Source organism: Salmo salar, chromosome 11 (genome assembly GCF_965601325.2).
Source record: "Salmo salar chromosome 11, fSalSal1, whole genome shotgun sequence".
Classification (NCBI taxonomy): domain Eukaryota; kingdom Metazoa; phylum Chordata; class Actinopteri; order Salmoniformes; family Salmonidae; genus Salmo; species Salmo salar.
This window is the reverse complement of record NC_138301.1, coordinates 105298495-105324488: the sequence shown is the minus strand read 5'-3', so window position 1 is coordinate 105324488 and position 25994 is coordinate 105298495. Positions and strand designations below refer to the sequence as shown.

General features: G+C 42.2%; 2 protein-coding genes across 3 annotated transcripts in view; one reads left to right on the top strand and one right to left on the bottom strand.

Annotated features, from left to right (window-relative positions):
* The first annotated feature begins 1094 nt into the window (after positions 1-1094).
* LOC106563481 (peroxiredoxin-5, mitochondrial) lies at positions 1095-12916 on the top strand. 2 transcript variants are annotated; one of them, XM_014129098.3, is made up of 6 exons: positions 1095-1261; positions 5420-5554; positions 6127-6258; positions 11802-11840; positions 12325-12389; positions 12514-12916. In XM_014129098.3, exons 1-6 carry the CDS (start codon positions 1169-1171, stop codon positions 12620-12622), a joined length of 573 nt encoding a protein of 190 aa, XP_013984573.1. In that variant the 5' UTR covers positions 1095-1168; the 3' UTR covers positions 12623-12916. The 2 variants fall into 2 exon arrangements, with proteins under 2 accessions (XP_013984573.1, XP_013984574.1); XM_014129099.3 differs by lacking the exon at positions 11802-11840.
* A 443-nt stretch (positions 12917-13359) lies between these two features.
* nxf1 (nuclear RNA export factor 1) overlaps positions 13360-25994 on the bottom strand; it is a 29406-nt gene continuing 16771 nt past the window's right edge. The window contains 11 exon segments of the mRNA NM_001173738.1: positions 13360-13538; positions 13715-13775; positions 13938-14120; positions 14229-14301; positions 14432-14474; positions 14560-14675; positions 14847-14905; positions 22087-22194; positions 23450-23505; positions 23612-23683; positions 23829-23865. Of these exon segments, the coding sequence (NP_001167209.1) occupies positions 13500-13538; positions 13715-13775; positions 13938-14120; positions 14229-14301; positions 14432-14474; positions 14560-14675; positions 14847-14905; positions 22087-22194; positions 23450-23505; positions 23612-23683; positions 23829-23865 (847 nt within the window). The 3' untranslated portion in view covers positions 13360-13499.

Below are 25994 nucleotides of genomic sequence, written 5' to 3'. Positions count from 1 at the left end.
ACGGTAGTATATATAGGCCTAAAGGCTGAGACAATAAAAAGACAATAAGAATACCATTTTAGCTTCAACATTTCAACATCATCAAATCACCTCTGCTTAGTCTAATACAGTGACAACTAAAAGATACCAAAACGATTTAGTCCAATCAACGTAAGCTAAATATGACATGGCTGTCTATGGTTCTGATTTCTGCGTGCGTGTTCCTTCATGTAGAAAATATATTAACTCACCCACTTGTATAGAAACACCAAGGACATCCTCCTTTTTTTCATGTTGATGAAACGGTCTATCACCCTGTCATACAGTACACACTTTTAGTTTTTGTTGTCCTAGGCTACCTGGCTAAAATGCTTGCTCGCTAGCCTAACTTCCATTAATGGGCAAGGTTAGCTAGTTAACATCAGCCTTCTACGTATCTACATATTGAACTTCCATCCTCTCAGGCCAGGGGCACAACATCGTATGAATTAATGGTTGGATCAGAATCGCAGTTATAATCATTGGTCAGTATTCCATGGATAATTTAGGAAAGGGTAAACTTTTGGTGTCTCTCTTGTCGTGATGTGTGTTTTGTCCTATATTGTTATTTTATATTAGTCCCCTCAGGAGGCCTTTTGCCTTCTGGTAGGCCTTCATTGTAAGTAAGAATTTGTTCTTAATGGACTTGCCTAGTTAAATAAAGGTACAATTAAAATAGCTAGCTAGTTACTAGCCACAGGAGGAAAACAACACAACGAGAGGTTACAATTCAAGCTGTTTCTGTCAGTGATTTATGCTCTCACTGCGATTTGATAGGAGTGATGTCAAAACCAAAGCTGGCTTCCCTTGACACTTGTTTTTGGTGGCCAGGACCATTCACAGTTTAGCTCGTACAATTTAGCTCAATGCTGATTGGCACATTTTTGGTGAAAATAAATTCTCATGGGAGGCCAAAAATTTTTTGCGGCCTAAGCTGCCACCAGTTACCCCTAAGGCGGTAACTGTGTTAGAGTTTACAAAATAAGTATTACAGTAAACTGGTATTTTCTGGATTGTAAATCCCGTTTCAAACGGACACTTGGGGCGGGGGTGGGGTAACAGTTGTGTAAACCATTTTTTGTGACATCCGCACTGAACGTCCTCTGCTACCAATGAACGGCGTCAAAGGGGCTCGCCTCAACATAGGCCAATGATTTCCGGCTCAGCGATTCTCAAAGGGACCGGTTTTGTCCAGTGCATCAGACCACTACATATCACGATCATTGTCAACATGCCTATCAAGGTAAGAAATGCTGACAACAAACATTTTAAATCTAAAAATAACGATCCTTGTTGACCTTGACTGTAGACAATTTTGAGGTTTGTAAAACGTGCTTATTATACTTATTCTCGAGTCCATGCCTCATACAGCCGCCATTCTCGAGTCCATGATGCAACTAGGCATTTGTCCTGATGGGGGTAAAAACATGAATGTGGTTGGCCGTTGCATTCAAGCGAAGTCTGCTTTTTATAGTCGGCAAGATTAGATAATCGGATTCTGAAGGTTTGTCCACTTCATTTGTAGGGAATCAGATCTGACGCATGAAGGAAGTATACATACATAAAGGATTTACAACATGAAATACGTTTTCTATCAAAAACAGTTACCGCCTTAGACCCCTATCCATAGATTTTCCTACATCCACATATTTATTTATTATTTGTGGCTGTAGGTGGATAGCCTCGGAAGAAACATCCTCATCTCGCGAATTGACCATTCTTTTTCGCTATCCATGTAGCAAAATGTAATGTATGCTCGCGAGATCAGGATGGGTTTTTGAAAAACCTGTATTGCACGAAATACAATAAGTCTACGAACAAGAAAAACAAACACGGAGTGTACAAAACATTAGGAACACATGCGCTTTCCATTACATAGACTTGTGAATCCAGTAGAAAGCTATGATCTCTTATTGATGTCACCTGTTAAATCCACTTCAATCAGTGTAGATCAGTGGTTCCCAAACTTTTTATAGTCCCGTTATTTTTATAGCCCCCCTAAATGTGGAGTATGAAATCATTTTACATAACACATTTTTGCTATCGTTCTTTTTTTACATCCGTTATTAGACAGTGGCAACGCGGAACACTAATGACTATGAACATGTTTTTTTGCCTGCTAATGCCTGCAATGCCTGAAGAAAACGATATGACAACAATAACGTCTACTGTAACTGGCCCCTCTAACAGTACAACTGGCCCCAGCTTGGCCCCCCCCAGTTGAAATGGTCTAGAACCGCCACTGTCCGGTACCCCTTCAAACATTCAACCTCCAGCTGCGTAACCCCTCTAGCACCAGGGTCAGCGCACTCTAAAATTTTGTTTTTTTCCGTCATTGTAAGCCTGCCACACACACACTATTGTTACGGAGTCTAGTTGATAGGTAATCGACTAGCCGGACTGTTCCCCGGACTCCGGCTCGTGGGAAGTGACAAAGAGCTCTTATAGGACCAGGGCACAAATAATAATCAATAATTTTGCTCTTTATTTAACCATCTTACATATAAAACTGTATTCATTGAAAATTGTGAATAACTCATCACAGGTTAATGAGAAGGGTGCATGTGCTTGAAAGGATGCACATAACTGCAATGTTGGGTTGTATTGGAGAGTCTCTGTCTTAAGTCATTTTCCACACAGTCTGTGCCTGTATTTAGTTTTCATGCTAGTGAGGACCGCGAATCGACTCTCACATAGGTACGTGGTTGCAAAGGGCATCAGTGTCTTAACAGCGCGATTTGCCAAGGCAAGAAACTCTGAGCGCAGCCCTATCTAGAAATCTGGCAGTGGCTTCTGATTAAATTCAAATTTCACAGAACCGCTTGTTGCAATTTCAATGAGGCTCTCTTGTTCAGATATCGGTAAATGGACTGGAGGCACTGCATGAAAGGGATAACGAATCCAGTTTGTCATCCGTTTCGGGAAAGTAACTGTATAATTGCGCACCCAACTCACACAGGTGCTTCGCTATTTGACATTGTCCACAAGCAGTCAGACAAGTGAAAATTATGGTGGGGGAAAAAAGCTTGTCTATCAATTCAAAAAAACATGTCAATACTTTGCCCCTTGATAACAAGCGCACTTCTGTATGTTGTAAAAGCGTTACATGGTCACTGCCCATATCATTGCATATTGCAGAAGATACACGAGCATTCAGGGGCCTTGCTTTAACAAAGTTAACAATTTTCACTGTAGTGTCCAAAACGTCTTTAAAGCTGTCAGGCATCCCCTTGGCAGCAAGAGCCTCTCGATGGATGTTGCAGCGTACCCAAGTGGCATCGGGAGCAACTACTTGCACGCGCGTTACCACTCCACTATGTCTCCCTGTCATGGCTTTTGCGCCATCAGTACAGATACCAACACATCTTGACCACCAAAGTCCATTTGATGTCACAAAGTTGTCCAGTACTTCATAAATGCTGTCCTGGTTTGCAGAAGAGGATGTCTTCCTTAATTGACCCCCCCATAAACATAATGGACATATACCAAGAGCTGTGCCAGGCCCGCCACGTCTGTTGATTCCTCCAGCTGTAACGCATACAATTCACTGGCTTGTATGTGAAGCAGTAATTGTTTCAAAACATCTCCTGCCATGTCACTGATGCGTCGTGAAACAGTGTTGTTTGATGGAGACATCGTCTGTATAGTTTTTTGGGCCTTTTCCCCCAGCATTGTCCCAGCCATATCAGCAGGAAGAATGAAGTCCTCCGCAATAGTATGGGGCTTGACTGTCCTAGCCACTCGGTAGCTCACTATATAAGACACTTCTAGACCCTTCTTATTAATGGTATCTGTTGCTTTTATACATGTCTTACTACTCAAGTCATCTTAATTCTTGCTCAAAAAACTCCAGTGGCTTATTTTTCAAATTGGCATGTTTTGTTTCTTGGCATGTTTTGTTTCTTCCCCTTCATCTACCTGGTGTAGATGAAGGGGAAGAGACTGGTTAAAGAAGGATTTTTGAGCCTTGAGACAGTTGAATGGGCAAGACAAAATATTTAAGTGCCTTTGAACGGTAGTAGGTGCCAGGCTCACCGGTTTGAGTTTGTCAAGAACAGCAATGCTGCAGGGTTTTTCACGCTCAAGAGTTTCCCATGTGTATCAACAATGGTCCACCACCCAAAGGACATCCAGCCAACTTGATACAACTGTGGGAAGCATTGGAGTCAACATGGGCCAGCATCCCTGTGGAACGCCCACTGACGAATTGAGGCTGCTCTGAGGGCAAAAGGGGGTGCAACTCAATATTAGGAAGGTGTTCCTAACATTTTGTACATTCATTGTATACGCTATATGCTAGGGGGTATAACAAATTAGAGATTATACAAGACCTTAAAAGACACACAAATTGACTGTTTTTACAGCTTTCTTATTTCTAGAATGATCCTAATGTACTGCTCAAACTCCTTTATAGAAATAAAGTTATTGTTTAAAAAAAAAAATATTAGTGAATTGACATTTATGAACATGAGATTTTTCCATTGGCGGTAAAAGTTTTCTTTATCCTTATTGTAGTTAAGGATACCGAGCCACACTTTTTCTCCCATAATAAACAAAAGTCATCAAGAATATTATCATATCATTATCTACAAATATCTTGCCATAATCTCTTTACATGTAGACCATGCCAAAATAAATGCACAACTGTTCATTGATGCTCAACACAAAAAGTACAGTTCATGTTCATTTTCTTGTTGTTGTGTTTCTTCATGTAATGATTCACAGGGTAATAGTTATGGATAATTCTGAAAGAGACCTCTACTTTAACACGCAGGTATTTGTGTGGTAATAATCAAACATTTTTCCAACTGATATTATTGACAAATGTATTCCAGTAGTTATGAGAATGAATAGATAAAACATCCCTTTGAAATAAAGCACACAATCTGTTATTGTTCTGAGGGAGCAAGGAGAAACGCATGTTTCCTACTGGAGTATGAACTGGACTAAGCGAGTGTATCTCAAGAAGGTGAGGTCTGGTTACACCTCTGCGATCAGGATTGTTTGTACGAGGCTAGTCGGTGGATGCACCAACACTGCGCATTTGCGCATGGCTAAACCAGCTGCTGTCAGTGAGTGCCCCAGAAAGGACTCTGCTCTAACATTAAGCAAAGTCTTCATGCTCCAGTAGTAACTTTTCAAGGCTGTTGTGGTGGCAGACTGTCCCTAACCACTGCCTGGGTCCAATACATTCTTCACCAAATTCATGAAATTCAACATGAGTACGGAATTAGTCAAGTGGATAATTATGTATCTCTAACTAAATAGGGGTTGCAATTTATGTTCAACAAAACCATGGTTTGCTTTCAAATGATTTTCAGCTTTCATGTTATTCCATAGCATTTGATTGACCTTCAACAGTGTTTGATGAACTATCGTCTCCCCTCTACACACACACTAGGTTGGGGATAAGCTTCCTGCTGTGGAGGTTCAGGAGAATGAGCCAGGCAATAAGGTGTCTATGGACCAGCTGTTCAAGGGGAAGAAGGGAGTTCTCTTTGCTGTGCCAGGGGCCTTCACTCCTGGGTGTTCCAAGGTAATGTCCCTTTAGAGCAGGGTTTCCCAAACGCAGTCCTTGGGGGGGGACCCCCCCCCCAATTTAGTTTTTTGCTCTAGTACTACACAGCGGATTAAAATAATCAAAGCTTGATGATGAGTTGGTTATTTGAATCAGCTGTGTAGTGGGCCTCAGGACAGAGTTTGGGAAATCCTAATTTAGAATGGGATTTTGTCCCAACTAGTCACCACACTGAGCTAATTAATCAGGTCAGTGATTGCCTAAATTCAACACACCTGGCACTCCAGGACCAGGGTTGTCTACCCCTGATTTAGATCATCCTAGTTTCAATGAATGGACCTGGATGTGCGTTTGTCTTTAGCACTCTTTTTTCACCATGGCTGCATTTAGACAGGCAGCCCAATTATTTTTTTCACTAATTGGTCTTTTGACTAATCAGATCAGCACTTGATGTGTAAAGATCTGATGTGATTTGGTAAAAAGATCAGAATTGGATTGCCTGTCTAAACACAGCCCATGTACATCCCTTATGCACCATCTGAAATCACTTTTTCTCATCCCGCGTCCTTTCTTGCTCCTGTATCCCTCAGACTCACCTTCCAGGCTTTGTGGAGCAGGCAGCAGAGCTGAAGTGCAAGGGTGTACAGGAGGTCGCCTGCGTCTCCGTTAACGACGCATTCGTTATGGCTGCCTGGGGAAAGGAACATGGAGCAGAAGGCAAGGTGCAGAATGCTGTTTGAAAATGACAAGCTGATGCCTTGTCCTTCAGCCTTCTGAATAGTAATTGAAATGTAGTCTACGCAGTGTATTCCTCAGGCTATGGCTGAAAAACTCTGTTTTGTTATGATGTCCGGCATTTTACTTGGTACAGGAAAACTTTTTCATCTGGTTGCAGGTATCTGTCCTGAGAAATCAATATGCAGTTGCTACATTCATTTTTTGACTTTTAAATGAATGATATCTATTGATTCTTGAGGAATATAATTTACAAATGCCTCGTGAGCTTAGTTCAACTGTCGTAGCCTATCAGAACCCCAATTGTAAGCATGTTTTACTCCATTTCTTTGTAAACAAACACTGTATATAGGTGGGAAACTTTAACTATAATTTTGATCTCATAGATGGTCAGTCCTTGCATCCATAGCTTTGTCTATGAGATTGAGTGGTTACATTTCCCAAGCCCAATTCCTCAGCTGTTTGCCAAAAAAACAGTGGCGACCGGTGTGTCTGCTTTGTTGTTTGAACTGCAGATTGCCCCGTTAAGTCATTGGACATATCTTATCTCCCAAACAGAAACATGTACTACATCAAGACCATAAATCGTTGAATTATATTGTGAGATCCTTCAGACAGTGTGGCTCTTCAGTCTAGACCAGTCTGACCCAATGATTTATATATCTCTATATCGTTGGTCTGACCCAGGGATGTTGCTGTTTTCAAATTCCACGTGACCGTTTAGTCACGGTAATTAGGCTTCTCCAAGCTCTGATGCTGCTGATTAGTGGCCTACCAAACTTGCTAACTGCCTGGTACTCCGCACTCTAATGCCCCTCTAATTACTCTGAAATCAATGCAAATGTGATTGAAAATCTAATCAAAGACTTCATGAGAGCCCATGAGCTCATGTTGTCAACATTTCTATAGGCTATGTAATTGCACATGAAAACAGAGTGATGACCTCTATTAAAAAGAGGATCCCATCAGCTTTCTTTAGGTTAGGCCTACTATATTTATTTCTCAACTTTCCTAATATTAAGCACATTGCTTCTCTTTACAACAGGAGAATAGCCTAGCTGGCTGGCATGAAAACTAACCATGGGAAAAGTGTCCTCCATTCTCTATTTAAGTGCTGCCCCTATTTGAAGACGGGTGCATGATAATGGTCTATTCTAAATCAAAACAAATTTCACATTATTTTGTATATGTGAAGATAAGATTAAATCAAGAATAGTCTGATGGTTGACACTATTAGCCTATCACTTGTGAATGATGCCCAGCATAAGGCACGAGACAATGCCTTTCTTTGCGACTTTTTCTAATTATAGTCGCACACCTCATGTAGCCTAGCCCATGGGCCTATATGTTTTGATAAGGTATATCACTATAGTGGCCAAATAACTTCTTAAAATTAAGCACATTAATCTGCTTTATAAGGGGTGTAGAGCCTAACTGGCATAATACTGCTCAAAAAATAAAGGGAACACTTAAACAACACATCCTAGATCTGAATGAAAGAAATAATCTTATTAAATACTTTTTTCTTTACATAGTTGAATGTGCTGACAACAAAATCACACAAAAATAATCAATGGAAATCCAATTTATCAACCCATGGAGGTCTGGATTTGGAGTCACACTCAAAATTAAAGTGGAAAACCACACTACAGGCTGATCCAACTTTGATGTAATGTCCTTAAAACAAGTCAAAATGAGGCTCAGTAGTGTGTGTGGCCTCCACGTGCCTGTATGACCTCCCTACAACGCCTGGGCATGCTCCTGATGAGGTGGTGGATGGTCTCCTGAGGGATCTCCTCCCAGACCTGGACTAAAGCATCCGCCAACTCCTGGAAAGTCTGTGGTGCAACGTGGCATTGGTGGATGGAGCGAGACATGATGTCCCAGATGTGCTCAATTGGATTCAGGTCTGGGGAACGGGTGGGCCAGTCCATAGCATCAATGCCTTCCTCTTGCAGGAACTGCTGACACACTCCAGCCACATGAGGTCTAGCATTGTCTTGCATTAGGAGGAACCCAGGGCCAACCGCACCAGCATATGGTCTCACAAGGTGTCTGAGGATCTCATCTCGGTACCTAATGGCAGTCAGGCTACCTCTGGCGAGCACATGGAGGGCTGTGCGGCCCCCCAAAGAAATGCCACCCCACACCATGACTGACCCACCGCCAAACCGGTCATGCTGGAGGATGTTGCAGGCAGCAGAACGTTCTCCACGGCGTCTCCAGACTGTCACATGTGCTCAGTGTGAACCTGCTTTCATCTGTGAAGAGCACAGGGCGCCAGTGGCGAATTTGCCAATCTTGGTGTTCTCTGGCAAATGCCAAACGTCCTGCACGGTGTTGGGCTGTAAGCACAACCCCCACCTGTGGACGTCGGGCCCTCATACCACCCTCATGGAGTCTGTTTCTGACCGTTTGAGCAGACACATGCACATTTGTGGCCTGCTGGAGGTCATTTTGCAGGGCTCTGGCAGTGCTCCTCCTGCTCCTCCTTGCACAAAGGCGGAGGTAGCGGTCCTGCTGCTGGGTTGTTGCCCTCCTACGGCCTCCTCCACGTCTCCAGATGTACTGGCCTGTCTCCTGGTAGCGCCTCCATGCTCTGGACACTACGCTGACAGACACAGCAAACCTTCTTGCCACAGCTCGCATTGATGTGACATCCTGGATGAGCTGCACTACCTGAGCCACTTGTGTGGGTTGTAGACTCCGTCTCATGCTACCACTAGAGTGAAAGCACCGCCAGCATTCAAAAGTGACCAAAACATCAGCCAGGAAGCATAGGAACTGAGAAGTGGTCTGTGGTCACCACCTGCAGAACCACTCCTTTATTGGGGGTGTCTTGCTAATTGCCTATAATTTCCACCTGTTGTCTATTCCATTTGCACAACAGCATGTGAAATGTATTGTCAATCAGTGTTGCTTCCTAAATGGACAGTTTGATTTCACAGAAGTGTGATTGACTTGGAGTTCCCTTTATTTTTTTGAGCAGTGTATAAGCAGCGCTTGAGTTTCAAGTTTGGGGAAGATAATTTTCACCATAAAAATGCACCATTTATAATAATAGCATTACATGTATAATCGCATTTGCAGTCACTTTTGATAATGGTGTTTTCCCGCTAATGGAACAGTCGTGCTTATAGCCTACTGACATGTGCGCATTTCTGTGCTTATAATGTGAAGAAATAGCCTAATAGTTTATCAACATTTAAAGCTAAATGTTCTGATCTGTTGCGTCAGCCACATTGCTTAAAAAATATTTTTTTGATGCTAGTGGTTGTATTAATTGGGGATCTATTGCATCCCACAACTGTCCCAGACGGTTTGGAATATTTATTTCTCGCACAGAATAGGTCAATTTTTGTACTATGGGGGTTAGTAGATTGACATAGTGTAATGCTTTTGCTGTTCGTTAGGCCTACTCATCTTGTTGGCTGACGAAAAGTAAATGTGGACAGTTCTTCCAATATCTTCAATATGCACCTCAGAATTGGAAGGACCCGCGCAGTTGCGTCCCGAACGTGTTTGTCTTCACGTGTATCCTGTGAGAAAGATCCGATCACGTGATGGAGAGCCATGCGAGTGAATGGTGCTTCAGAGCGCGCAGCACTCTGGGAGAAGGGCACAACGTCCACTGGCCGTAGAAGGCAATACTTTTTTAGGGCACATTATAGCCCTAAAAGAAATGCAGCCGTGAAATTTGAGGCATAATCAAGTGCTTGACAAATTGTTAAGGAGAGACTGAGGAAGTGTGTACAGCCTGCGCAAAAAACAAAGCAGCGCTCATGCCTTTTAAGCGACTTTTTTCAAATCATCATTAGGCGCATCATGCAGCCTTACAATGTATTAAAAATCAAAACATATAGCCCAATGTTTGTAGAACTGAAGTTACATGAATAACTTTAAATTAAGGATATAGAGTACATTTATTTGTTAACCGCTCAACACAGAATAGCTGCATGTGCGCACTTCTTCAAATCGTTTGGAGAAAATGCACTTTCTATTTTACTCAGCTTTGTTCAATTGTACTCTTCATACCATAAAATTAACTAGTGTAGCCCACTGCCGTTTGGCATAGCCAGATCAGGACAACTTCGTATGCTATTCGGTTTTTCTGAAATAGACTACCTTTTCTTTGTATAATGCTTATTTAGACCTGTCTAAAATAATGGATTTTTGAAGGTGTAGGCTATATTACATGGATTTAGACTTTTTAAGATGTAGATGTTCCAAAGGTCTGCATCAGTGGCTTGTAGGCTGTGTGGTAGCCAGGAGATGCTAAATGTGTTAATTACTATGAGACCGACAGTTATTTGCCTGACAATCACCGGCTGACGAAATTTCGTGACTTCCACAGCCCTAGTCTGACATAAGGTTGTGGCTTTGAGTGTTATCCCCGTCACTTACAGGACCTGTTCTTGAACATGTTGCATCTTAAGTGTTAGGGCGGGATTCATCCAGTTGCGCTTCTAGATGCGTCTTTTAAAGGCAGGTTTACCACATTCACGCTGATCGCATTCAAGGTAAACGCTGCAGTTGTCAGCTCAAATGGAAATGACCTTTAAATGCCAAGTTTGCGGTTTCGGATTGAATGTAATCGCGGCCCTTAACTGTGCAGGAGTACCGAGGTAAAGACAGTTTCAGGTTGGATATTCGCCTGTAGTTTTCCTTACGTTCACCAACAGCAGTTAGGGACCGTCAACATAGTGACAAATCAACATTTTCTAATTTCAATAACACTTTAACCATTACTCCTAAAACTTTCAAAACTGGTTGTAGCTAACCCGATGGTATAGACACACAATGCACACTTTTTTTTTGTCGATTTTACATCTCGCACTATTTAAATTATATATTTACATTTTTGAATTTCAATAGCTCCTTGGTCATATGCCCTACTGACTTCAAACATGGTTCAGAATGTCCACTCAGTGGGCACACCCTTTAGTTTGTCCATTTTCATCTCACATTAATTTAAGTTTAAGCTTGCAGGCGGACATTCTGAACCTTGTTTGAAGTCACTAGGTCATATGATCAAGGAGCTATTGAAATTCTAAATTTTGAAAAAAGTCATGTAAAATCTTGAGATAAATGGACAAACTAAAGGGTGTGCGATATAGAAGGGTAGTCAGTGGACAATCTGAACCTTGTTTGAGTCAAGTAGGTCACATGACCAAGGAGCTATTGCAATTCGAATGTAAAAAAGTTTGTACTTTGTTTACGCTCCCTAACTAATTCAACTAGAAATACAAAATGCTGCTCACATTTCCACGTTTATTAGCTTTGGAAAGCGAATTAATGTCCAAATCGTGAAAATAAGACCTGTGCAATTTTTCCCAACATGACACTTATTTGGAGTTTGTGGCTCAAGTGGTTTGAAAGTGCGAATATCCAACTTGAAACTGTCTTTACCTCGGTTGCAGGAGTTTAAATAAGAAATCTTGTGTATGAAAGTAATACATTTTTTAGTTTAATCAAATGTGTGCTACCAGCGTACACAGATGTTATACTTGCATGTTAATGTCTTTTGCAGGTGCGAATGCTAGCTGATCCTACTGGAGAATTCACTAAGGTCTGATATGCCTTCAAAGCTTTGATTTTTTATTTAAAGGCCCAGTGCAGTCAAACATGATATGCCTGAGTATTATTCCAACCTCGGTGTGGAAATATAAAACAATGAAATTCTGAAAATTAGAATGCTCTTTTAGTTGCATTTCTCCCAGTAATGATTCGCAGGGTAAAAGACTGCCTGAAACTTCAGCTTGTTTTGGTGGGATGGAATTTTGTCCTGATGGGTGACACCATCAGGCTGTAAATTAGTTAATAGACCAATAAGAAAGAGTTCCAAACCTCTGCCAATAATGGCTAGTTTTCCCCTCCCCACTCATACCACAGTCCTAGCAAAATTCTTGCTTGAGGAATTGCTCTTTGAATTTACTATAAAATCACAGAAAGGTACTTTATTGTTACCCAGAAATGATTTGCTGAAAACTGCTGCTTTGGATCTTTAAGAGTTCTCTTGTGTGAATGTGACACACATTGTATTTTCTTTACAGGCAGTGGACCTGTTGCTAGACAACGATCAGATTGTGGCTGCGCTTGGAAACAAGCGCTCCCAGAGGTGAGGTCTTCTATATTAGTGTGTTGCTGCAACACACTGTAGAGTGGGTAACTCACTTCTCAACATTTGGATTTTACTTTGCAAAAAGCATCAAACCATTAATGTCACATTTCTTCTCTCTCAGGTACGCTATGGTGGTGGAGGATGGAGTTGTGAAGAAGATCAACGTGGAGCCTGACGGCACCGGCCTCAGCTGCAGCCTGGCTTCCAACATGCTCTCTGAGCTGGTGTAGGCCCATTGGGACCAGAGCACTCCAACCACAGAAGTCTAACTTTATTTACTACTCACTATCATTCTGATGTGCTCAAGACTGCAAAGAGGTGTGCTGTTTTTTTCCACCGGGCTTGGGGACTTTATGGATGATGGCAGGGCAGTCCTACTTGACGTCAGTACTGGCTGCTCAGGGAGATTGTCTAAAAATATAGCAGAATTTAAACGCACAATTAAGCTGAATGGCACTTAAATCCTATCCTTTCTGTATACTTTCAAATCTGTTACCTAATAAAATGTCCTGCCAGAGCAATAACCCCATGTCTGAATCGTTTACATTATATGCTGTTAAGTAAAAGGCATGGCAGTTCTTTTGAATCCTTGTAAGTTCATCAAAAGGTTTGCCATCAACGTAACGCGGAACACCTGCTCTATCATAGCTTTCACCTGTTAAATCCACTTCAGTGTAGATGAAGCGGAGGAGACAGGTTCAATCATTTTAAAGCCCTGAGACATGTGTGCCATTCAGAGAGAATGGGCAGGACAAAAGATTGAAGTGCCTTTGAACAGGGTATGGTAGTAGGTGCAACAATACTGGGTTTTTCACACTCCGTTTCCCATGTGTATCAAGAATGGTCCACCACCCAAAGGATATCCAGCCAACATGGGCTAGCATAAAGTCCATGCTGTTCTGAGGGCAAAATGGGGGCTGCCACTCAATATTAGGAAGATGTTCGGTGTGATGAAATGACAAGCCTATTTGAACACGTTAAATCATGTTTAATTATAAGTACACAAATAATGAAGTATATGTTATCTTGTAATCCAGGAGGGTAACTGCATAAGAATCAACAGAAATAAGACCAATGACAATTAAAAAGCTTCACAGCCATTCCTGTTCACTTTATGAAAGCAACATCTGGGATCTTTCCATGAGCCTGGGGAGAAACGGAGCAGAAGTTGTTTTTAGTATCTGAAGCCTAAAAAGGGTGCATAACATTCGAGGTAAAACATTCAGTCAACTAAAGCAACACACATTGCTCCCTTAGATACTTTACTAGGATGAAGATTTGAATCTAGGAATGTTTACAGAGTAATATAAGGAGTTATTTACCTTGAGGTCTGTGAAGACCTGCGCTGCTCGGTTGAAATCCCACTCATTGTCCTGTAGGCACCTGATATACATTGATAAAGTAGGTTAGAACCAATATGAATACAACATTCCACCCACAAAACCCTGTACATAAAAAACCAAAGCAATGCGACAATAGGGGACAGCGTTTGTCACTACTTGAGCCCACTTAAAATCGAATGCAAAGTAACTGTTTCCCACTTACTTCTGGGACCATTCAAGATTCATGCCGGACTTGAGGGAGAAGGCAGAGAGCATCTCTTGCTGGGGGGCTGAGAGGGTGGGGACAGGACTGCTGGATGGGGTGGGGGCAGGTGCCACAAAGGCCCGGCGGATCTCCTCAGTCGTAGCATTGCGCACAAACAGCTCGTCATTCACTATGCAAAGACTTTCGAAACGAGAGGAATACATTTTTCCCCCATTAGTATCAATTTTTTTTATTGAGATCAAGACAAAGTACATATCCGGCTGAGATTTGGCTAGCTGTAGGGCCTACCTTGTCCCTCCAGCTGGCACTGTGACAAACACCCGGCAGAAAGCTCTCACAGAGTCGCGGGATTTACCTTCAACTGGCGTGACAGAAGGAGAAAGCAACATACATGGTTCATGACTTTTTGGGGAATGAAAATGTGGGAAACAGAACAACAAAATAGGGAAACTACATACGTTAACCAAGTTAGAAAAGTTCAACAAACATACCTTCTTTGAACACTCCAGTGACCGTGAACGACAGTAACGTGTTCTACAGGAGTAGGAGAGGGACAGGAGATCAAGGATGGTCATGGGCTTTAAATGTGAATTGATGGTTATAAATGTATTCTACTCACGGTGAAGGTGTTGACGTCCACAATTAGAGATGCAGTGTCATGCTGCGTTTTGGGCAGTTCGCTCAGGAAAGCCACCACATTCAGACGAGTGTGCTTCAGTAAGCGGAATCGTGTGGCTGAAAGAACAAAGGTATTCAAATAATTTACTTTGTGTATATGAGTGAACTCAATCATGGTGACTTTCACTACCAACAGGTTTACTTTATTCAGACTACATTTGCAAGAGATGACATCATGACAACCATCACTTCTGAAAACAAGTAGCGAATCAGAAGCGCGAGACTCACTGGGATCCTTGAGCTTTTTGAGGTTGCGACTGTCTTTATGGTAATCTCCAAGACTGCACCTAGAGACAAAGGGAGACAGTGACCAACTGACTACCTTAGAAACAGGTGACAAATAGGCGATACTGAGTGTCTCAAATCAAATGTTATGTCACATGCGCCGAATACCTTAGTGAAATGCTTACTTACCTTAACCTGTTGGGGCTAGGGGGCAGTATTGACAATTTCGGAAAAAATATGTGCCCATATTAAACTGCCTCCTACTCAAACTCAGAAGCTAGGATATGCATATTATTAGTAGATTTGGATAGAAAACACAGAAGTTTCTAAAAGCGTTTGAATGGTGTCTGTGAGTATAACAGAACTCATATTGCAAGCAAAAACCTGAGAGAAATCTGGATGCATGGGCTCTCTTCAAGTCGTTTCCTATTGAATACACGGTGACATAGTAATAATTGTGCGCTTCCACTAGATGTCGACAGTCTTTACAAAGTTGTTTGAAGCTTCTACGATGAACAGAGCCTGAATGACAAGGAGGGGAAGTTGTTGAGGCAGGGGGTGACATCACTTCTTGGAGCGCGTTCATGAGGATGGATCCCTCCCGTTCCAAAACCTTTTTCAAGACACAGGAACCGTCCGGTTGAAATATTATTGAATCTTCACGTTCTGAAGGCCCTAAAGATTGATGTTTTACAACATTTGACATGTTTGAACGAACGTAAATACAACTTTTTTTAAACTTTTCGTCGCGACATCGTCCACGCGCTTTCTATACTTGGAGTAGCTTACTGGACGCAAGAACAACAAGGAGTTATTTGGACATAAATGATGGACTTTACCGAACAAAACAACATTTGTTGTGGACCTGGGATTCCTGGAAGTGCCTTCTGATGAAGATGATCAAAGGTAAGGGAATATTTCTAATGCAATGTATGATTTTAGATGACTCGAAGATGGCGGCTATCTGTCTAGCCTAGTGTATTTGTCTGAGCTCAGTACTCAGATTATTGCAAAGAGTGCTTTCCTCGTGAAGCTTTTTTGAAATCTTTCATAGCGTTTGCATAAAGGAGATTTTCATCTATAATTCTTTGAATGACAGTTTAATTTTGTATCAATGTTTATGACAAATATTTTTGTAAATTGTGGCGCTGCTTCACCGGCAGTATTTGAGGGAAAATATTTTCTGAACGTCACGCGCCGATGTAAAATGCTGTTTTTATATATAAATATGAACTTTATCGAACAAAAAATGCATGTATTGTGTAACATGATGTCCTAGGAGTGTCATCTGATGAAGATCGTCAAAGGTTAGTGCTGCATTTAGCTGTGTTTTGGGTATTTGTGATGCATGCTAGTTGCTAGGAAAATGGCTGTGTGGTTGTTTTTGTCGATGTACTCTCCTAACAATCTAATGTTTTGCTTTCGCTGTAAAGCCTTTTTGAAATCGGACGTGGTTCGATTCAGGAGAAGTGTATCTATAAAATGGTGTAAAATAGTCATATGTTTGAGTAATTGAAGTTATAGCATTTATGAGGTGTTTGTATTTCGCGCCATGCGATTCCACTGGCTGTTGACTTGCCCAGGGAGGTTAATCAACAATGCAGTTAACACTTATTTAATAGTATTTACTAAAATAAACTGAATAAATAGAAGAACAAGAAATAATTAAGGAGCAACAATAAAACAGTAGCGCAGCTTTATACAGGGCCTACCGGTACAGTCAATGTGCGGGGGGCACCGGTTTGTGAAGGTAATATGTACATGTAGGTAGAGGTCAAGTGACTGCATGGATAATAAACAGAGTAGCAGCAGCGTAAAAATGGGGGTGGGGTTGGGACAAAGCAAAATGCCTGGGTAGTCATTTGACTTGCTGTTCAGGAGTCTTATGGCTTGGGGGTAGAAGCTGTTAACCTGTTATGGATAGGGGGCAGTATTTTCACAGCCGGATAAAAAACGTACCCGATTTAATCTGATTATTACTCCTGCCCAGAAACTAGAATATGCATATAATTATTAGCTTTGGATAGAAAACACTCCAAAGTTTCTAAAACTGTTTGAATGGTGTCTGTGAGTATAACAGAACTCATTTGGCAGGCCAAAACCTGAGAAGATTCTGTACAGGAAGTACCCTGTCTGACCATTTCTTGGCCTTCTTTGCCATCTCTATCCAAAACAAAGGATCTCTGCTGTTACGTGACACTTCCTACGGCTCCAATGGGCTCTCAGAAGGCGGCAAAAAGCTGAATCGTGGCTTTGCAGGCTCTGGTTGAAACAAAGTAGCGCGTTTGGGTAGTGGCTGGTTACAGTACTGTGAGACTCAGGCGCGTGCCCGCGTCGACCAAATGCTTTGTTTTCTTTCCTCTGTTTACCTAAACGCAGATTCCAGGTCGGAATATTATCGCTTTTTTTATGAGAAAAATGGCATAAAAATGGATTTTAAACAGCGGTTGACATGCTTCGAAGTACGGTAATGGAATATTTAGAAATCTTTTGTCACGAATTGTGACCCTTATTTACACTTCGGATAGTGTCTTGAACGCACGAACAAAACGCCGCTGTTTGAACATTACTATGGATTATTTTGAACCAAACCAACATTTGTTATTGAAGTAGCAGTCCTGGGAGTGCATTCTGACGAAGAACACCAAAGGTAATCAAACTTTTGCAATAGTAAATCGGAGTTTGGTCAGGGCTAAACTTGGTCGGTGTCTAAATGGCTAGCCGTGATGGCTGGGCTATCTACTGAGAATATTGCAAAATGTGCTTTCACCGAAAAGCTATTTTAAAATCGGACATATCGAGTGCATAGAGGAGTTCTGTATCTATAATTCTTAAAATAATTGTTATGTTTTTTGTGAACGTTTATCGTGAGTAATTTAGTAAATTCACCGGATGTTTGCGGGGGGTATGCTAGTTCTGAACGTCACATGCTAATGTAAAAAAGCTGTTTTTTGATATAAATATGAACTTGATTGACCAAAACATGCATGCATTGTATAACATAATGTCCTAGGGTTGTCATCTGATGAAGATCATCAAAGGTTAGTGCTGCATTTAGCTGTGGTTTTGTTTTTTATGACATTATATGCTAGCTTGAAAAATGGGTGTCTGATTATTTCTGGCTGGGTACTCTGCTGACATAATCTAATGTTTTGCTTTCGCTGAAAAGCCTTTTTGAAATCGGACAGTGTGGTTAGATTAATGAGAGTCTTGTCTTTAAAATGCTGTAAAATAGTCAAATGTTTGAAAAATTGAAGTTTTCGGATTTTAGAGGAATTTGTATTTCGCGCCACGCCCATCATTGGATATTGGAGCAGGTGTTCCGCTAGCGGAACGTCTAGATGTAAGAGGTTAAGAAGCCTTTTGGACCTAGAATTGGTGCTCAGGTACCGCTTGCCGTGCGGTAGCAGAGAGAACAGTCTGACTAGGGTGGCTGGAGTCGTCGGCAATTTTTTGGGGCCTTCCTCTGACACCGCCTGGTATACAGGTCCTGGATGGCAGCAAGCTTGGCCCCAGTGAAGTATTGGGCCGTACACACTACCCTCTGTGGTGCCTTGCGGTCAGAGGCCGAGCAGTTGCCATACCAGGCAGTGATGCAACCAGTCAGGATGCTCTTGATGGTGCAACTGTAGTACTTTTTGAGAATCTGAGGACCCATGCCAAATCTTTTCAGTCTCCTGAAGGGGAATAGGCGTTGTCGTGCCCTCTTCACGACTGTCTTGGTGTGTTTGGACCATGATAGTTTGTTGGTGATGAGGACACCAAGGAACTTGAAGATCTCAACCTGCTCCACTGCAGCCCCGTCGATGAGAATGAGGACGTGCTTGGTCCTCCTTTTTCTGTAGTTCACAATCATCCCCTTTGTCTTGATCACGGTGGGAGAGTTTTATCCTGGCACTAACCTCCTCCCTATAGGCTGTTTCATCGTTGTCGGTGATCAGGCCTACCTTGTGTCGTCAGCAAACTTAATGGTGTTGGATTCGTGCTTGGCCATGCAGTCACGGGTGAACAGGGAGTACAGGAGGGGACTGAGCACACACCCCTGAGGGGCCCCTGTGTTGAGGATCAGCGTGGCAGATGTGTTATCATCTACCCTTACCACCTGGGGGCAGCCGATCAGGAAGTCCAGGATCCAGTTGCAGAGGGAGGTGTTTAGTCCCATGGTTCTTAGCTTATTGATGTGCTTTGAGGGCACTATGGTGTTGAACCCTGAGCTGCAATGAGCATTCTCACATAGGTGTTCCTTTTGTTCAGGTGAGAAAGGGCAGTGTGAAGTGCAATAGAGATTGCATAATCTGTGGATCTGTTGGGGCAGTATACAAATTGGGGAGGGTCTAGGGTTTCTGGGATAATGGTGTTGATGTGAGCCATGACCAGCCTTTCCAAGCACTTCATGGCTACAGACGTGAATGCTACGGGTCAGTAGTCATTTAAGCAGGTTACCTTGGTGTTCTTGGGCACAGGGACTATGGTGGTCTTCTTGAAACATGTTGGTATTACAGACTCGGTCAGGGAGAGGTTGAAAATGTCAGTGAAGACACTTGCCAGTTGGTCAGCGCCTGCTTGGAGTACACGTCCTGGTAATCCGTCTGGCCCTGCGGCCTTGTGAATGTTTAAAGGTCTTACTCACATCGGCTACGGAGAGCGTGATCACAGTCGTCTGGAACAGCTAATGCTCTCATGCATGCTTCAGTGCTGCTTGCCTCGACACGAGCATAGAAGTTATTTAGCTTGTCTTGTAGGCACGTGTAATTGGGTAGCTCGTTGCTGTGCTTCCCTTGGTAGTCCGTAATAGTTTGCAAACCCTGCCACATCCAACAAGCATCGGAACCAGTGTAGTACGATTCAATCTTAGTCCTGTATTGATGCTTTGCCTGTTTGATGGTTCGTCGGAGGGCATAGTGGGATTTCTTGTTAAATTCCCGCTCCTTGAAAGCGGCAGCTCTACCCTTTAGTTCAGTGCAGATGTTGCCTGTAATCCATGGCTTCTGGTTGGGGTATGTACATACAGTCCCTGTGGGGACGACGTCATCAATGCACTTATTGATGAAGCCAGTGACTGATGTGGTGTACCGTCTCTGGATGAGCATTTTCTTGTTTGCTTATGGCCTTATACAGCTCGTTGAGTGCCGTCTTAGTGCCAGCATCGGTTTGTGGTGGTAAATAGATAGCTATGAAAAATATAGATGAAAACTCTCTTGGTAAATAGTGTGGTTTACAGCTTATCATGAGATACTCTACATCAGGCGGGCAAAACCTTGAGATATAAAAATGAGATTTTGTGCACCAGCTGTTATTTATAAACAGACACAGACCGCCACCCCTTGTCTTAAACTTTTTAGGGTATAGAGGGCAGTAGTTTCGATTTCGGATGAAAAGCGTGCCCAGAGTAAACTGCCTAATACTCGGGCCCAGAGTCAAATATTTGCATATTATTAGTAGATTTGGATAGAAAACACTCTGAAGTTTCTAAAACTGTTTGAATGATGTCTGTGAGTATAACAGAACTCATATGGCAGGCAAAAACCTGAGAAAAATCCAACCTGGAAATCTGAGAATTGTAGTTCTTCTTTTGAATCCCTATCGAAACTACAGTGTCTGTGGGGTCACGTTGCACTTCCTAAGGCTTCCATTGGCTGTCAACAGCCTTCAGAAAGTTTTTCCATCATTCTCCTGTTACTGGGCAGAGAATAGTAGCTCAGTCAATGAGTGGACTGCCTGAGGACAAAGGGCTTGGTGATGCGAGCCCGACAGCGCGCCCCTCCTTTTTCTTCTTGAGTGAATACGCTATTGTCCGGTTGGAATATTAATCGACGTTTTCTGTTAAAAATACCCTAAGGATTGATTGTAAACAACGTTTCACATGTTTCTACGACCGGTAATGGAACATTTTGACTTTTCGTCTCTGGTACTGCGCTCGCGTGTTATGCCTTTGGATAGTGATCTGAACGTACGAACGGAGGTATTTGGACATAAATATGGAGTATTTCGAACAAAACAAACATTTCTTGTGGGAGTCCTCGGAGTGAATTCTGACGAAGATCAGCAAAGGTAAGAGAATATTTATAATACTAATTCAGAGTTTTGTTGATGCCAGAACTTGGCGGGTAGCTGTATAGCTTGCTTCGATGGCTGAGCTATGTACTGAGAATATTGAACAATGTGCTTTCTCCGTAAAGTTATTTTGAAATCTGACAAAGCGGTTGCGTCAAGGAGTAGTGTATCTATAATTCTTTCAATAACTGTTGTAAATTGATGTGCACATTCACCGGAGGTTTGGTGGGAATACATTTTCTGAACATTACGCGCCAATGTAAAATGCTGTTTTTGGATATAAATATGAACTTTATCGAGCAAAACATACATGTATGAATATTTTAGCTGTACTTTTGGTTTTTGTAATGCATGTCCTTGCTTGGAAAATGGCTGTGTGGATTTTCTTGTGAAGTTTATGTCCTAACATAATCTAATTTTATGCTTTCGCCGTAAAGCCTTTTTGAAATCGGACAATGTGGTTAGATTAACGAGTGTCTTATCTTTAAAATGGTGTAAAATAGTTGATTGTTTGAGAAAATGAAATTATGAGATATTTGCTGTTTTGTATTTCGCACCATGCTATTTCACTGGCTGTTGAATAGTGTGGGACGGTCATGTCCCACCTAGCCCAGAGAAGTTAACGGAGGCAGCTGTTCTATCTTGCCGATGGACCGAAAACCCCGCCAGCTGTATGTTATCCATGTCGTGGTTATCCATAAGATATTACAGTTTTTAATGTCCCGTTGGTAGGGTAGTCTAGATCGGCGCTCATCCATTTTGTTACCCGATGATTGCACGTTGGCTAATTGGACTGATGGTAGAGGGGGATTACTCACTCGCCGTCGGATTCTTACAAGGCACAGCCCCGATATCTCTGTCTCTTCTTCATGTGAATGACGTGGATTTGGGCCTTGTCGGGTGTCTGAAGTAAACCCTTCTCGTCCAACTCGTTAAAGAAAAAAATCATGGTCCAGTACGAGGTGAGTAATCACTGTCCTGATATCCAGAAGCTCTTTTCGGTCATAAGAGACGGTGCCAGAAACATTATGTACAAAATAAGTAAAAAATACCGCAAAAAAAACACACACAATAGCACAATTGGTTAGGAGCCGGTAAAACGGCAGCCATCTCCAACTTGTTTTTTGACACTGTTAATGTTACACCGTTTATGCATACTGCTGGAGACAGATAACTAGCCAAGGGGTACCTGGAGGGGTTCTGCATGGTGAAGGGCATGCTCAAGGAGAAGGTTGCTCCATCATGGTAGGCATCTAACAAAGGCTGTCTGTCTCCGGAGTCATACACACTGTAGTATCTGGGGGAAAAAGTTATTCTTTAAAAACTTACATTTCCAATCAGTACAGATAGATACTATCAAAGCAGGTCAATGTGCCTTATTTAAATAAAATAAAAAATAATGCTGCCTTTTTGTTTTAAACAAAAACAAAGGTGTTTTGTAGTGCATCAGAGCATTTTGGGTTCCGGCTTAGTTGAGATTTGCTCCGCATACATGCGGTAAAGAGGTTAATGGAACACCAGATTGGCTCACATTTAACAAATCTGATCTAACAAAGTGGATATTTGTCAAATCCGTCATGATTGATGTATTGTAACAGGCCCACAATGTGGTTACTACAAGTCTGATTTGGATATATTTGGCTGTTTTCACTGCATAACATTTAGAAGTTGTCCCTTTTCAGGGTTTAGAAGTGACTGCTAAAATGTTAAATTCTGTTTGTATAAGCTGGTAGCATAGCTAGTGTAAGAATATTTTGAAGATAAATACACAACGCAGAGGACGATAGGTCAATAGAGTACTAAAAGTCAATATAGTACTAACGATCAATGAAAATTGTTTTTTCTGTTATAAGGGATTAATGATCAATGGGTCAGAGACATGGGAGGAATTTCAGTCCGGGACTCATAGCTACATGGCAAGTTCTCATTGGTCCAAATTGTTTATACATGGAGCCTGAAATAGGATACTTGTTATTTGGCCATTGGCCCAGTTTTATTGCAAGGAATTCTAATTGGTCAACCACATGCTAGGCCTGGGTTATAAAACTACATCCTGTCCCTTTGTTCTGAGGAGAGAATCACTGAGGACAGGGGTGAATGAACATCTACCTCTCAGCATAACATTGAATAAACCTATTTTTCTCCCGGATTTGCTTTGGGGTCTGTGCTATTGAAAAGTAACATCAACTGCTAACACTAGCATACAGAAATCAGTGGCGATGTTCAAAGTAGTCTTTAACTGTAATGCAGTTGATTGGTGACGATGACATGAACATGTATAGGGGTTGACATCCATACAAGCATTATACGATGATTTCTATATCAACATAGTATGAAATACACATATAAACAATAGCCTAAATGTAGGATAATTTGCTGGGGGGCAATGAGGTCATTCGTAATCTTTCCACCAAGCGTTTCCTTGGCATTTCCATTGTTTTGGTCGAGTTCCATTGACCTCTTTACCGCATCTATAACAGTGTGTAGTGTACGTGTGTATTTGTACAGTAATGTGTATGCATTTGTGTCCGTGGATTCAACATAAAACTCACTGTTGTAGGAAGCCAACGATGGGAGTCTTGATCTCTTCAGAGCAGAAGTAGCTGGGCTGTGACAGCAGTCGAAGGGTGAGAATTTAAAAGAACACACTCCTGTTTTGACACACGGTTACATGCAAAGCCCCTAAATGAGAACCAATGTTGTGCATGTATTACCTTGCAAGGTGGAAGGGCGTCAGGAGTCACCTCCACATCAAAAACTATGGGCGGGGGGAGATCCTGACCGTCCTAGTGAGAGTTAGAGAGGTCAAGGAGAGAAGACAAAGATGACTAATTGAAGAGATGTAAATTCTTCACAAATACAATAATAATATCCAAAACGAGTTGAATAAACAATTGTTTAAATCCTAAAAGCGTTTGATTGAATCCTTACCAGTTTGAGAAGCCTGGGGAACCTCTCTCTCACCTCGCTGTCCGACATTCACAAAAACACAGAAGATAAGAGACAGGAGTTAGTGCTGATTATATATAAAGACAGTCATCCCCCTAAACACTATTCAACCACAAACGCATATATATATATATATATATATATATATATATATGCTCATGCACTCACAGCCTCACCCATGGATAAGGATCTCTAATAGCCACCCAAATGTTGATTTAATCCCTGTCCATACAGTTAACTGAAATGAGGGGCGGAACTAGGCAGTAAAGACCAACATGGACTTGATTCGTCATTATAACTGCATATATTGGTTGGAACTGATTGTTCAGAATAGAACACACCCATGCCTGATCATGACATAGTCAGCTCTGCATATCAGTGGAGAGGTACTCAATGTTACGACACATCCTCTTGTACTAATATGAACGGTACAATACAGATAAACCAATACCAAATCAATCTATGATGACAGCCTTCCTTTATTTATGTTTTTTTGTGTGTACTTTTTACCCCAATTTCATGATATCCAATTGGTAGTTACAGTCTTGTCCCATCACTGCAACTCCCATGCGGACTCGGGAAAGGCGAAGGTCGAGAGCCATGAGTCCCCCCTGAAACACAACCCTGCTCGCTTAACCCGGAAGCCAGCTGCACCAACGTGTTGGAGGAAACACCGTACACATGGCGACCGTGTCAGCGTGCATGCGCCCAGAAGCCACAAGGAGTCGCTAGAGCGCGATGGGACAAGGACATTCCAGCCGGCCAAACCCTCCCCTAACCCGAACGATGCTTGGCCAATTATATGCTGCCTCACGGGTCTCCCGGTCGCGGCCGGCTGCGACACAGACCGGGATCGAACCTGGATCTGTAGTGACGCATCTAGCACTGATCAGTGCCTTAAACCGCTGCGCCACTCGGTAGGCCTCGGCCCCCTTTCCTGTGGCAATGTACTCACCCCTTTGTGATGATACTCACCGTCCCCCCCTACACGCCGAAACACACGTTGTCTTGGAAGGGGTGGTAGGGGTGTGAATGTTGGTTGTGAGCGCCCCATACCAACAAGAGACAAATCTGTGCTTTTCACATGCATAGGGGAGTGGCCTGGTGATTGGGAGGGGCCCGTGGTGTGACCAATGTACTTGGTAGAGACCACAAGAGTGAGATTATGGTCAAACTACTCAATTGTTGCATGTTTGAGGTGTCTGACAGACACACACACGTCACAGGACCAAGAGACAGTGAAATGGAATCTAAAGACGTAGAGGAGGTGATGGAGACTGTTGGAGATGAAAGATTGACATGAATCATGACATGAATCATGGGTATACACGGGGGGGGGTTAATCCATTACATTAAGGCTGGTTAAAGTTACACCATGTCGTTTCAGGTAGAAAGGGAAGAGGGAAAACTTATGGTAACATAGAACAAGACATGCATGCTCGATCAAACCAAAACAGCAAAGAGGAGTTCACAAAAAGCTTTGATAGAAGATGCAATTCCACTAGGGTGATTGAGTGGTATGTTAGCCAGCCTTAAGGAATAGAAAATGTGTTATTTGAGGAGACCATGCAAAGCATCCCCTTCAGATGAAGACACAAATAGAAAAGAAAAGAAACAGAAAGAGCTGGGCCCTGAGCACCACTATAGATCACTACAGGAGGAACCAGCGTTGATGAATGCATATCTTACACAACATTTTTGGTACCAAAAATAAATACAATTTTGGACCCCTCTTCAACTTTAACATTTTGGGGGTGGTTAAACAAATAGGGCATCCAAGCCCTATTAAACAAACATTTGTATTTTTAGGGAAACATGTTGAGAGGGATATCTGAGGAAGGACCAAACGAGTCCTAAACTTTATCAGTGACCATTCTGAGGTGACTGCATGTGTTTATGACCACAGAATAAACATTAAATGTTATATCCTTAACCGCAAATCAACTTCATATATTGAAATCCCACTAATTGAGGGTCTCTTGATACATCTTTGTGTCCCTCGTTCTCAAAGCCTCTCCTTCACTCCAGCTGTTACATTCTCAGGTGTGTCTACCAACTTGTGGCACAAACAAGCCTTGAAGGCATGTTAGATTTAAGGGAATTATGAGAAAGCTTGTATTTGTGGACTCTGCTTGGCTTTTTGGAAAC

Excerpts from the sequence above, each read along its gene's own strand:
- LOC106563481 (XM_014129098.3), top strand. The coding sequence starts at position 1,169 with ATGATTTCCGGCTCAGCGATTCTCAAAGGGACCGGTTTTGTCCAGTGC. Across the intron at positions 11,841-12,324 it reads CTACTGGAGAATTCACTAAG|GCAGTGGACCTGTTGCTAGA; the intron begins GTCTGATATGCC and ends TTTTCTTTACAG. Across the intron at positions 12,390-12,513 it reads GGAAACAAGCGCTCCCAGAG|GTACGCTATGGTGGTGGAGG; the intron begins GTGAGGTCTTCT and ends CTTCTCTCTCAG.